Consider the following 11,526-nt stretch of genomic DNA (forward strand, 5'->3'; position numbering starts at 1 on the left):
CCGGAGCCGGAGCCGGAGTGCTACTCGCGCAGGAAACGCTACTTAATTAGGTTTCGCTTAACAATAGAGAGCCTCGAACTTGATGATGGCTGAACAGGAGCAGGGGTGGTGGGAGAAGATGCTGATGGAGCGGGGTGTGCGAGGAGGGTCACGGGGTTGCCCACGGGTGGGCCAGCAAAAGCTACCACTCAAAACTCTCCGAAACGTAAGCGAGAGCAACGAAAAAAAAACCGACGATGGCCCCTAATAGATCACTCCGCGGAGGCAGCAGCGATATCCGTGCTTGGCCATTGTGTCGGTGTGCGCACTCGAAAAGTATCAAAACATAGCACGCACAACCCAGATCCAAGCGATCGGGAAGGTCAGGGACCAACAGATCGGAACCCATTCGTCCGTCCGAAAGTCCGACTTGTGTTTCCAAGAACCAAGTGACGCCGACATTTTTCCAAGGACCCTAGTGGATCGTATCGCGGTGTTGGCCACCCCCACTGGGACTCGGTTTGGTAAAAACAGGATACGAGCACCGTCGTCTCCGCACACACACACACACTTCATAATGATCCTTGCCAGTTGCTTGCGCACGTGTAACTATTTACAGCACTTTATATTCACTCCTTTCTCCTTCACCTTCACTGCTACGGATGCAGGATGTCCAGGATGGGGCCATTGAATCCGCAAAATTCAGCAACTCAAGGATGCACCACTTGTCGTTGACTCGCGTTTCACGGCCCACCAAGCATGTGGCAGTGCCTGCCCGTTGGGGGTGGGAAAACGGGGAAAGGCCTCCTTCGACAATACGCGCGGCAACAGGCGCTGCGTTCCCTCTCTCACTCTCTTTCCGGTCCGGATGCGCGCGCGGATATATATCTGTATATATACCACTCTACATATATGTATATATACCACTGTGTATATAATATCCTAGTCTATTCTACTCTAGTCTAGCCTATCGCCACCCGGCCACGTGGGCTGCAATGGTCGTGTGTTTCCTAGTAGGTTCTGAAGTTTCTGATGTTAGTAATGCGGTAATTTAGCCCGCCCCCTCCGTCTCATTCACGCCACTCACGTCACTCGAAAGCTCACCGCGCACCCGCTGTGACGCCGAATTAAAAGGCTATTTACTAAATTTGGCTAGGTTCTTCGGTTCCGTAGATTGAGCATCAGTTTGGCTGCGTAGTTCGTTTCCATTTCGCTTCTTTTTACACTCTCTACCTTATTGTTTGATTACGTACTATTTTAGATCTTGCGATTTCGGTTGCTTCAAAGCACTCCTTCTTCTTCTGCTGCTGCTGCTGCTGCAGTATCGTTGTTCGTTCGGGGAAGCCGGCTGGGCCCGACTTGGGTCAACCACCTACCTGGTGAGTGAGCCGGGGCCTCGAATTGTGGGAGGAGTGTGAGGGAATGCAGTTTAATTGACTAGAAAGCCAAAGTTTCCGAAAATGGTCTTCTCAGCGGCTCAGCGGGGGGGCTCTGATCCGGCGGCGCACATTCAACTGTCGGTGATGAACAGTTTCTTGCGCTCCGAGTCCGAGCCGCCCACGGCCCCCACGGTGGTGGTCGTGCCGAGCACCGTGCCGGAGATGAACGCCGGGTGGCCGTCAGGCGTCTGCAGGAAGGTGGCGGCGCTCGACATCGACGCGCCGCCATCGCGCGCGATCCCGTCGCGGCCGTGCTCGTCGTTCGGGATGGAGAAGTGGCGGTAGGAGATGAACTCGGGCTGGTGTGGCTGCTGCTGGCGTTTGGCCGCCTCCAGGCGCTGCTTCTTGATCTTCAGCCAGCCGAGCACGGAGACGAGCACGATGAAGACGACGATGCCGAGGCAGCAGCCCACGATCAGCCCGAGGCGGCGCGTCAGGATCGAGTGGATGATGCTCTCGCTCGACATCCCGTCCACCTCGGCCAGCGGGTTCGGCCCGATCGCGTCCAGCGTGCGCACCTCGGTGCAGCGCGACGTCGGCGTGTCCATCATCAGCGACAGCAGCGTGTTGGACAGGGACGCATCGAGCTCCCCGTTCGCGTAGCCACTGTGCAGCGCCGAGCCACTGTTCAGGATCTGGTTCTGCAGCTGGTTAGATTGGTTGAGCAGCGCATTGATGTCCCCGTGGTACGTCAGCCAGTTGCTCAGCCCGAGCACGCAGATCAGGTAGCGCGTGTTCGACGACAACCGGGCCAGCTTCGCCGAGCTCGACGAACGGTTCAGCGTCTTACCGCGGATCTGCACTCGAATCGAATCGAAAGAAATGTGTATCAGGACTTGGAATTGCGATTTGATGGCATTAATTCATGAGCGTTGTCATGTTACAAAATCAAGTCTATTATGTCTTCTATCGCATTCTGGTCGTCTTATGGTCGTTTCATTCATTAGGTCTTAGTAAAGCTCATAATACACCACACCTTTCGTACTATCTATGCGAAATACTGGTATGTACAATAAGTTCGTAGCCTCGACAACACAAGGCGCTGCTAGAACACCAATTTTTTCCTTGATATACTCTTCATATGAACATATGTGAAGTTTAATTTCAATCGGTCGCCCTATTCGTTTTTATAGGCCATTTAGTATCGACATGGAATGGAAACAATGGAAAACATCAAGTATCGTGGAGTGATTCAATTTTTATTTTTGGAAGATTTAAAGGCAAAGGAAAAATTAAGAACGAATGTTGAACGTGTATAAGGACTCTTTGCCTTCAATCAGGGGGTTAAAAGGGGGGGTTCTGAGTTTAAACGCGGTCGCAGTAGCCTTCAAGACGATCCATGTCAAAAACGTCAAAAAATAGACACAACACCTGAAATCGTAAGAAAAAAACAGGATATCGTATTGGAAAATCGTCGAACCACTTAAAGAGATTTAGTACAAGGCCTAGGCATCTCATTGAGCAGTATAACCAATATTTTGACTGAAGTATTGGGTTTCAGAAACCTGTTTGCGAAATAGGTACCGCATCCGCTAATAGTGGGACAAAAACGCATTCGAATGCAAGTTTCTCGGCAACATTTAGAGCTTTTTCGAAAGGATAAAGTGGATGTTGTGCATTGAAGCATCACTGTGGATGAGACTTGGGTCTATCACCATGATCCTGAATCAAAGCAAGAGGCTAAGGAGTGGTGTGAAGCTTTTTCTTCGGGTCCGAAACGAATCCATCCAGAAATTTCCTAAAAAGATGTTAGCATCAGTTTTTTGGGATGCGAATGAAATGTTGGTAGCGGATTACTTGCAAACTGCTAAACAATAAATTTTGATTATTGTTGTAACTTTTAAGACCAACTGAAAGCGACAATTTTTAAAAAAATACCCGGTTTGAAGAAGAAAAACATCCTCTTTTTCTAGGGTAATGCACCGTGTCACAAGAGAACAAGATTTGAATATGACAAAAATCCATGAATTAAATCCATGTTCCATGTTCCATGTTCCATGTTCCATGTTCCAATCCATGTTCGAATCGTTGCAGTATCCACCGTATTCACCAGATTTGGCCCCAAGTAACTTCCATCTATTTCAGACACTAGAAAAATCATGCGTGAAAAGCGTTTTTCATCAAACAATGACATCATAACAGCTGCAGCTGCAGGAGGGGTATTTTGAAGCCGTTCCAGTTTTCCTCTTCAGGGATGCAATTTACAAATTGGAGTCTCCTTGGAACAAGTGTATTGATGTTCAGGAAGGCCATACTGAATAATAAAGTGTATTTTAAACCATAAAAATGTATTTTTCTTGTCGAGGCTACGAACTTATTAAACAGCCTAGTATAGACGGCCCTGGTGACAGTAGCTGTCAACTTAATTCAAGAGTCCTAATAGTATTCGTCAGGGAAGAAAGTGTACGCGCGTGTGTGTGTGTGAGGTGCACTTACATCCTCGACCGTGTCGAGCGAGTGGTAGATGATGTGGAACCCGTGCAGCCCAGAGTGTTCGCGGCTTTGCCACGAAACCAGCACCGAGTACGGCTGGATGTCCTGGATGGCGATCTTCAGGATCAGCGGCACGTCGCAGAACTCCTGCGGTTCCATCGCGAGCAGCCGTTTGCCCTGCACCTCCGGTGGCTGCTCGCAGCGCACCGCGTCGTAGCCGCGGGTCCACTTCCGGTGATCGCTCAGCAACTCCCACAGTTCCTGCGTATCGCACGAGCAAACCAGTGGATTGTCTGCCCGGGGGGACGATAGAAAACCAGATGGATCATGGGTTCGCAGACAGCCCAAATTTTAAGGAACTTACCTTCGATGCGTAGCTGCTGCAGGTGCGTTTCGAGCGGTTTCAGGGCCCGCAGTGGGGCAGTTTCGAAGTAGTTTTTGCGTAAATCGAGCGTGGTAAGAGCACGGAGCGTGCGGAACGCGTCGGACGACACGGTCACGAGCCGGTTACCGTACAGGTACAGCTCCTGCAGGGACACCAGGTGGCGCAACGTGTTCTTCTGGAGGCGCTCGAGCTGGTTGGAGGACGCGTCGAGAACGCGCAGCTTCTGCAGGTCCTGCGCGAACTCGTCCAGCTCCTTGACGCTGTTGGTCGAGATGTTTAGCACCTCGAGCAACCGCAAGCCCTGCAGCCGCTCCTTCGGCAGCAGCTCGAGTTCGTTCACGCTCAGGTCGAGCAGCTGCAGGTTGACGAGGGCAAAGAAGGCACCGGGCGAGATCCGGTTGATCCGGTTCTGCACCAGGTGCAGGCTCTGGAGCGCCGGGTAGATCGCAAAGTCCTTGCTGGTCACGATCGACAGGTTCGTGCCGCGAATGTACAGCTCTTTCAGGTGCGGGTAGTGCTGCTGGTCGGGCCCGTCGGTCGAGATGCGCTGGAGCGGGTTGCCGCTCAGGTTGAGCCAGGCGAGCCGGGCGAGCGACCCGCCGGACAGCGCCTCGTTCGGTATCTGACCGAAGCGGTTCAGCGACAGGTCGATGCGCTGCAGGTTGGTCGAGTGCTTGAAGAAGTACTCGGGCAGCGCCAGCAGCAGATTGCCGCTCAGGTCGAGCGTGTCCAGGTGAGGCAGCGTGTCCGTGCTGAACCCGGACAGCGACGTGATGCTGTTCTCGTGCAGATCAAGCGTCCGCAGGTTCGGCACCCCACTCAGGCGGTAGAAGTCGACGAACGTCAGCTGGTTGTGTGACAGCGTCAACACCTCCAGCGTCGACACGTTGAGCAGGGCCAGAAACGGGAGCTCCGACATCGCGTTGCTGTGTAGGCGGAGCTCCCGGAACACGTTCAGGCCGGTGAAGATGTTGCGCGGAAGCTGCCGCAGCTGGTTGAAGCTCAGGTCCAGCTTGACGAGGTTCACGTTCTTCTGCAGCACATTGTACGGCAGCAGGAGCACGTTGCAGCGGACCAACGACAGCGATTGCAGCGATGGCAACCGCTCAAGGACGTGCTCCCCCAGCTCGGTGAAGTTGTTCGCCCCGAGGCGTAGCGTGCGCACCGAGCTAGCCTCGATCTGGCGCAGTTCGCCCGCCGACAGCCGGTTCTCGTCCAGCGTCAGCTCGTTCAGGTTGTCCAGGCCCCGGAAAACGCCCGGCTCCAGACGGGTCAGGTTGCAGCCCCGCAGGTTCAGCACGCTCACCGGAAGCGCCGGCTGGAACGTGGCCGCCCCGAGCGTCTGCAGGTTGTTGTGGCTCAGGTCGAGCGTGCGGAGCCCGCGCAGCTTCCCGAACACGTGGGCCCGCAGTGACTCGATCAGATTGTGGCCCAGGTACAGCTCCTCCAGCTCGGTCAGGTTGCGGAACACCTCCCCGGACAGGTCGCTGAGCCGGTTGCGGCTCAGGTCCAGATACTTGAGGCGCACCAACGGATCGAACGTGCCCGTCTCGATCGACACCAGCGTGTTGTTGCGCAGGTACAGCTTCTCCAGGTGCACCATCTCCAGGAACAGGAGCCGGTCGAGCGCCTTCAGCTGGTTGTTCTCCAGCCACACCATCTGCACGCTCGTCTGCCCCCGGAACGCCTGCCCGTGCAGGTACTTCAGGGCGTTCGAGTTCAGCTGGATCGACAGCAGTGCCGACTCCAGCTGGCCGCCGACCCCCGCCGACTCGCCGAGTCCAGGGTCCGTGCCCTTGCCGCTGACGAGCTTGCCGCGCGTGGTGACAGGGGCCAGCAGGGGCGACTGGTTCACGCCCGCGGAAGCCGCTGGCGTCCCAGCGCCCGCGAAGATCGTGTCGATGTCCTCGAGCGCGTTGTCCTGCAGGTTGATGTACTGCAGCAACCGGCACTGCCGGAACGCGCCCCGCTCGATCACCCGCAGCTCGTTGTTCTGCAGGTGCAGCTCCATCAGCTCGCCGACGGGCGCGAACAGTGCGCCGCGGATCTGCTGGAGCCGGTTGTGGTTCAGCCGGACCTCGCGCAGTTTCGCCAGGCGCCGGAACAACCGCACGTCCAGCTCGACCAGCGCGTTCCCGTCGAGCGCGAGCGAGTGCAGCTCGGGCGTGGCGTCGAAGAAGAGGGCCGGCACCCGGTGGATCAGGTTGTGGCTCAGGAACAGCTGCTCGAGGGAGGTGAGCGTCGCGAGCGTCTCCGTGCCGAGCCGCTGGATCGCGTTGTGCTCCAGGTAGATCACCTTGACGCTGGTCGAGTTCGCGAAACAGTCGTCCGTCAGCTCGAGGATGTTGTTCTCGCTCAGGAAGATCTCGCGCAGCACCGGCAGGTTCGCGAACACGCCGGCCACGTAGTGCAGGTGGTTGCGGCTCAGGTCGACCGTGTGCAGCCGCCGGTTGCCCGCCAGCACCTCCGCGTCCAGGTACACGATCTTGTTGTGGCTCAGGTCGAGCGACTGCAGCTCCTTCAGCGACGCGAACGCGTCCCGGTGCACCGTCTCGATGAAGTTGCTGTACAGCGACAGCGTCTTCAGGAACGGGAACGTGCCGAAAAAGTCACCGTACAGCTCGACGAAGTTGTTCTGGCTCAGGTCGAGAAACGAGAGCGCCCCGAACCGGGTGAAGCTGTCGTCCGGCTCCAGCGACGCGATCTCGTTCATCGACAGCCGCAGCAGCCGCAGGTTCTCCAGCCGACGCAACGCCAGCGTCGGGAACTGACGCAACCGGTTCTCCGACAGGTCCAGCTCCGCCAGCGTATCCTCGAGCCCGGCCAGCCCGTTCACCGGGAGCCGCTCGATGCGGTTGCCCTTCAGGTTGAGCTTCACCAGGTGCAGCCCGTAGAACGTGTACTCTTCGAGGGCGCCGATCTCGTTGGAGTCGAAATCCAACACCAGCAGCTTCTTCAGCCCGGCGATGGCTTTCGACGGGACCTGCACGCGGACGGGACGCGAGAAATTCAAGACACCGGACGCCCCCCGTTCGTCCGAGGCTAGAGCGCCCGCCTATACTTACTTCGGTCAGCTTGCCATTCACGATGCTCAAGCTCTCCAGATGCGCCCGCAGCGCTAATAAGCTGTTCGGCTTCAGTAGCTTCAGGCTCGAGTGGGAGAACTGCAGCTGCCGGATGCTGACGTTGGCGACCAGGTCGGGGCCGACAGCACCCGACAGCGACAGCAGCCCTCCGCCACCACCACCGGCGCCCGTGTCGCCGGCCGCGTTCGGGTTGCCCCCGAACAGGTCGGCCGGCAGCGCCTTCACGGATCGGTCGAAGTCGTACACCGACAGCGACTGGATGGGCGACGTGATGATGCGCAGCGTGGCTCGGAGCGCCGCGTAGGTGATTCCGGGACACTCCAGAAAGATACCTAAAAATGGCAGTGAACAGTGAAGTAATTGAAGACCGGCCACTGGCCGTAACTAGGATGAACTAGGACTCTATACCCGGACCCGGTGTACCGGTGTAAGTAACAATACACCCGAAAACGGACATTCTAGCTCACACACAGGAGGGCGATGCTTGAAGCCCAACGAGCATTTCCAGGTTCGCGTAATCCACAGTGTGCGTGTATGCTCCGAAACATCCTCGAGGCCTCATTTCCGGTCAACATGTGTGGCCCGGCTTTCGGAACTGGCTGTGGCCCTCGTTCGTTCGTTCGCTCGGGAAACAAAATCCCATCCCTCGGCTACTCGGCATTGCTAAGCCCCCTCCTCCTCCCGGCCACCCTGCCCGCTCTGCACACGTCACAGCGTACATCGTACTCAACCCCCCCCCCCCCCCCTGGTTTGTGACATATGAAAAGGAAGCAGAACTTTGAACGCCGGAAGCGTCGAGTAATTTGCTCGATGTTCGTGTTCGGTTCGGGTCTGTTTGTTGCTCTTACGTCTAATGTCCTTGTTTTCATTCCCCCGTGTGCAGCCCCCGGAGCCATCGCTCCGTGCACGCCGCATCCACACTCCCCGCCACCCCCCCTCATGTGGCCAAAAACGTAAAAGAAGCCGTTCACTTACCGTCCTCGAACTTGTAGCACGGGCAGGCCGAATTCTCGGTAAAGCTGGGACACTCGATGTCGTTCGCCATCACCGACTGCTGGCCCCCGGACCCGCCCGCTCCGGTAGCGTGGGGCCGGCGCGCAGACTGGCGCACCCCACCGCCGACCGCTCCCTCGCCGTTGGTCACGCTGCGTGCGCGACCGCCACTCCCGCCGGCGCTGCGCAACTGGGACTCCGGTTGCTGCTGCTGCTGCTGCTGGGTCTGGTCCCCATCGGTGAGGTGGTGCAGCAGCAGGACCGCTCCGACCAGCAGCAGCCAGGACCACCAGCCGGCGAAGCTGTAGAGCCGCCGCCGACGGGGGACACGACCCGGCCGCGGCCCGTTCGCGAGCCTCGATCGCATCACTTCGCACTCACGGCACACCCGCGGCCCGGAACCGAAACCGGAATGCCACTGTTCAGTTTTTCCACTCCTACTCTGGCCACCACCACCACCGTGCGCAACAATTTCGGATGGCCTGCCCTTCGCTGCCTGCGATTGGTGGGCATTCCGTGGAAGGGGGCGGCGGGCGGTTTCCAGCACTTGGTGCCCTTTTTCGCGCGGATATTTTCGGCGTGACGGCGGGACGGCACGGACGGCTGAGATTGAGAGGGCCGCACCTTTCGTGTCCATAAAGCAGCGCACTAGACACACACGCACACTCACACTCACACACGCACTATAGCTTCGAGGATCGGTAGCTGCTACCGCGAAACGGAACGCACGGCCGATTGGTCGGCGTCACTTTCTTGCATTTCGTGGTCCCGTCAACACTTCCCGTCTGTTGCACCTGGATGATAAAGAAAAAAGCAAATTAAGGAGATGGTAGTAGTAGTAGTAGTAGTATCTATTGAATGTAATTTGCATGATCGAGGTACGGCTGCCGAGCGGTACATTGTTGTAATGGGTTCACTTTAGCACTCCTCGTTGTTTCTATTTTCCGTCCCTTTTGCTTTTGAGCGCTGTGAATCTGTACCGATTGTTGTTTGTATGCTCTCGATAATGTGAGAAAACAAACTTAAAAACCCACGAAAAAAAAAAATTACATTATAACTTTCATCGTCGCTAATTCCTTACGATCTAATTACAGCCTAATGTTTACTAGGTGTGTGCGTTGAGAATCGGAATTTTTTACCACACAAAAAACGTTTATAAAATTTTAATGCGATTTTCTTTTTTATTCGAAGTATGTGTCATCGCTAGCTATACATTTCTCCTATCTCTCTGCTTAACCATGGATTCCCAGACAAAATAATTCTTCGACTTAATTAAGTAAACTAATTAGTCATTCCATTTCGACTTCCTCGTAGAAAAACGAAGGGTTGCTCAGCCAATACGTGTCGCATTGATGAAAATGAATGATATTCGGAAAGAACCAAGTCTGGCGAATAACGCGGGGAGGGTCAGCAGCTCCCATTCAAGTGATTTGATAGTATCCTGAAACAGTTTTGTTTTTTGGGGCGCCTGGTGCTTGATTTCACGGGCCACCAGGCGTCTCCATTGTAGAAAACAGGAACGGCTTTTTGGTCGTTTTTCGATCAATGCATGGTTCAAATTGATCATTTGTTGTCAGTAGCGATCGGAATTAACGTTTTCATCAGGTTTTAGGAGCTTGTGAAACACCACATCCTTCTGTCCCATCAGAAAGTGCGTTTTTTGGAGTCCTGCGACGCTTTTTTTTGTTAAGTCAAAATCGCCATTTTGAAGTTTTTTAAACCACTCAAAGCACAGCGATCTTCCAAAACCAAGTCCCGACAAGCATTTGATGCGATTTCGAAGCGGTTTTCTTCAAGAGGAGCAGAAGAATAATAATCCCCGCAAAACGTCATTTTCAGGGACAAAAAATGACATGGTCTAACCCTTTCAAAGGTGGGTTGCAAACCGAAATATTTTTTTTTTGACCTGAAATCATTTACCTGATGTCAAAACAAGGTAATGATGAATGAACCGGTAAACTGGGAAGTCCCAATCGGCAGGTACATCCATCTTTTTAAAAGTCCGTCTCTCAACGCACACACCTAGTATACCATGGGGGTACGTTTATTATTAGTTTTAGAAGCTTGTTCTGATGGATTTGCAGCATCCTTATATGCGGTTCTTGCGCACTTGCTCCAGATTGGTGCTGCGTAGGTTAGAATTGGTCTGAAGCAGGTTTAGAAAATGTGAAGAGGCCAAGGCCAGCGCAAGCCACTAATTCTATCCAGCAATGCAAAGGGACCCGCTATTAGCATGCGACCCAAGCCACATTCGAATCCTTATAGTCAAGTAACACATCGGGTAGCATTGAAAACCTTATGGCCAGCACGAAATACCGGCTAACATGATAATCACGTTGCCTAAAAATCGTCTAACGTTCTTAAAAAACGCATTACATACATAACATAACGAACGTCTTACTCTCGGAACATGTTATCAGCTAGCGAGCTAGCTCATCGCCCATAGAGCCAAAAGGGTACAGGCGATGAAATGCAACGCACTCAACTGATGCATCGGGTTGCAATCCAAAATGAACAGCAATAGGACCGGAACAGACTGAATATCAAATTGGCTTGTTCTTGAAAGAACTCAGCAGAAGGCAATGAGTCGTAAGGCTAGAAGAACCCGATAACCATTCAAGATGCAGGCGCAATAAAACAGTATGACAAAACCGAGCAACCGAGGCCGAAAGAGTTTGTTGGGATGATAAAGCATCGATTGACAACATGCCGGCGACGTGGACGATGCATCTTAAATTTCGCGCCAAATAAGGGCAATTGAAACTGAAGCATAGGTTAGCGCTGGAATAGTCGAGGAACGTGGAATAGTTGAACGTCGAAGCGTAAAGGTCTTTTAATTCTCGGGGTTCTCCAGACCAGGGATTCTAATCAGGTCGAGACAAAGGGGACAGTATAACGCCATTTCGGCCTGGACCGCATAATCGAGTATTGGCGCGCTTAAACCGTTTCAACCGTGAGGCGCGAAGTTGAGAACACAAGATCAAAGCGTGTCAACGTGTTTTATTAAGTTCAACTGGTAAACGCCTGAGGACCCAAGTTGGGGTTTCTTCAAATGAGCAGTTTGCTGTTAATCTGTAGTATAGATTTTTTGTGTAAGAATGTGTAGAGAGTTTTCAGTGTCTTCTCTGACTTGAAAATTGTGCTCTCAATATGTTTTTGGAACGTTATGTTTTTATCTACACTGCTGGCCAATGAAATAGGTAACTGTAAT

At 53.9% G+C, this 11,526-nt stretch overlaps 1 protein-coding gene across 1 annotated transcript; it reads right to left on the reverse strand.

Moving 5' to 3' along the window:
* Window positions 1-1,489: 1,489 nt before the first annotated feature.
* Window positions 1,490-8,682, reverse strand: LOC128272797 (protein artichoke). The gene is made up of 5 exons (XM_053010712.1): window positions 8,298-8,682; window positions 7,302-7,654; window positions 4,216-7,219; window positions 3,855-4,144; window positions 1,490-2,215 (listed from the first exon to the last, which is right to left on the reverse strand). Exons 1-5 carry the CDS (start codon window positions 8,680-8,682, stop codon window positions 1,490-1,492), a joined length of 4,758 nt encoding a protein of 1,585 aa, XP_052866672.1.
* Window positions 8,683-11,526: the final 2,844 nt, after the last annotated feature.

The sequence above is a fragment of the Anopheles cruzii genome, chromosome X (genome assembly GCF_943734635.1).
Source record: "Anopheles cruzii chromosome X, idAnoCruzAS_RS32_06, whole genome shotgun sequence".
NCBI lineage: Eukaryota > Metazoa > Arthropoda > Insecta > Diptera > Culicidae > Anopheles > Anopheles cruzii.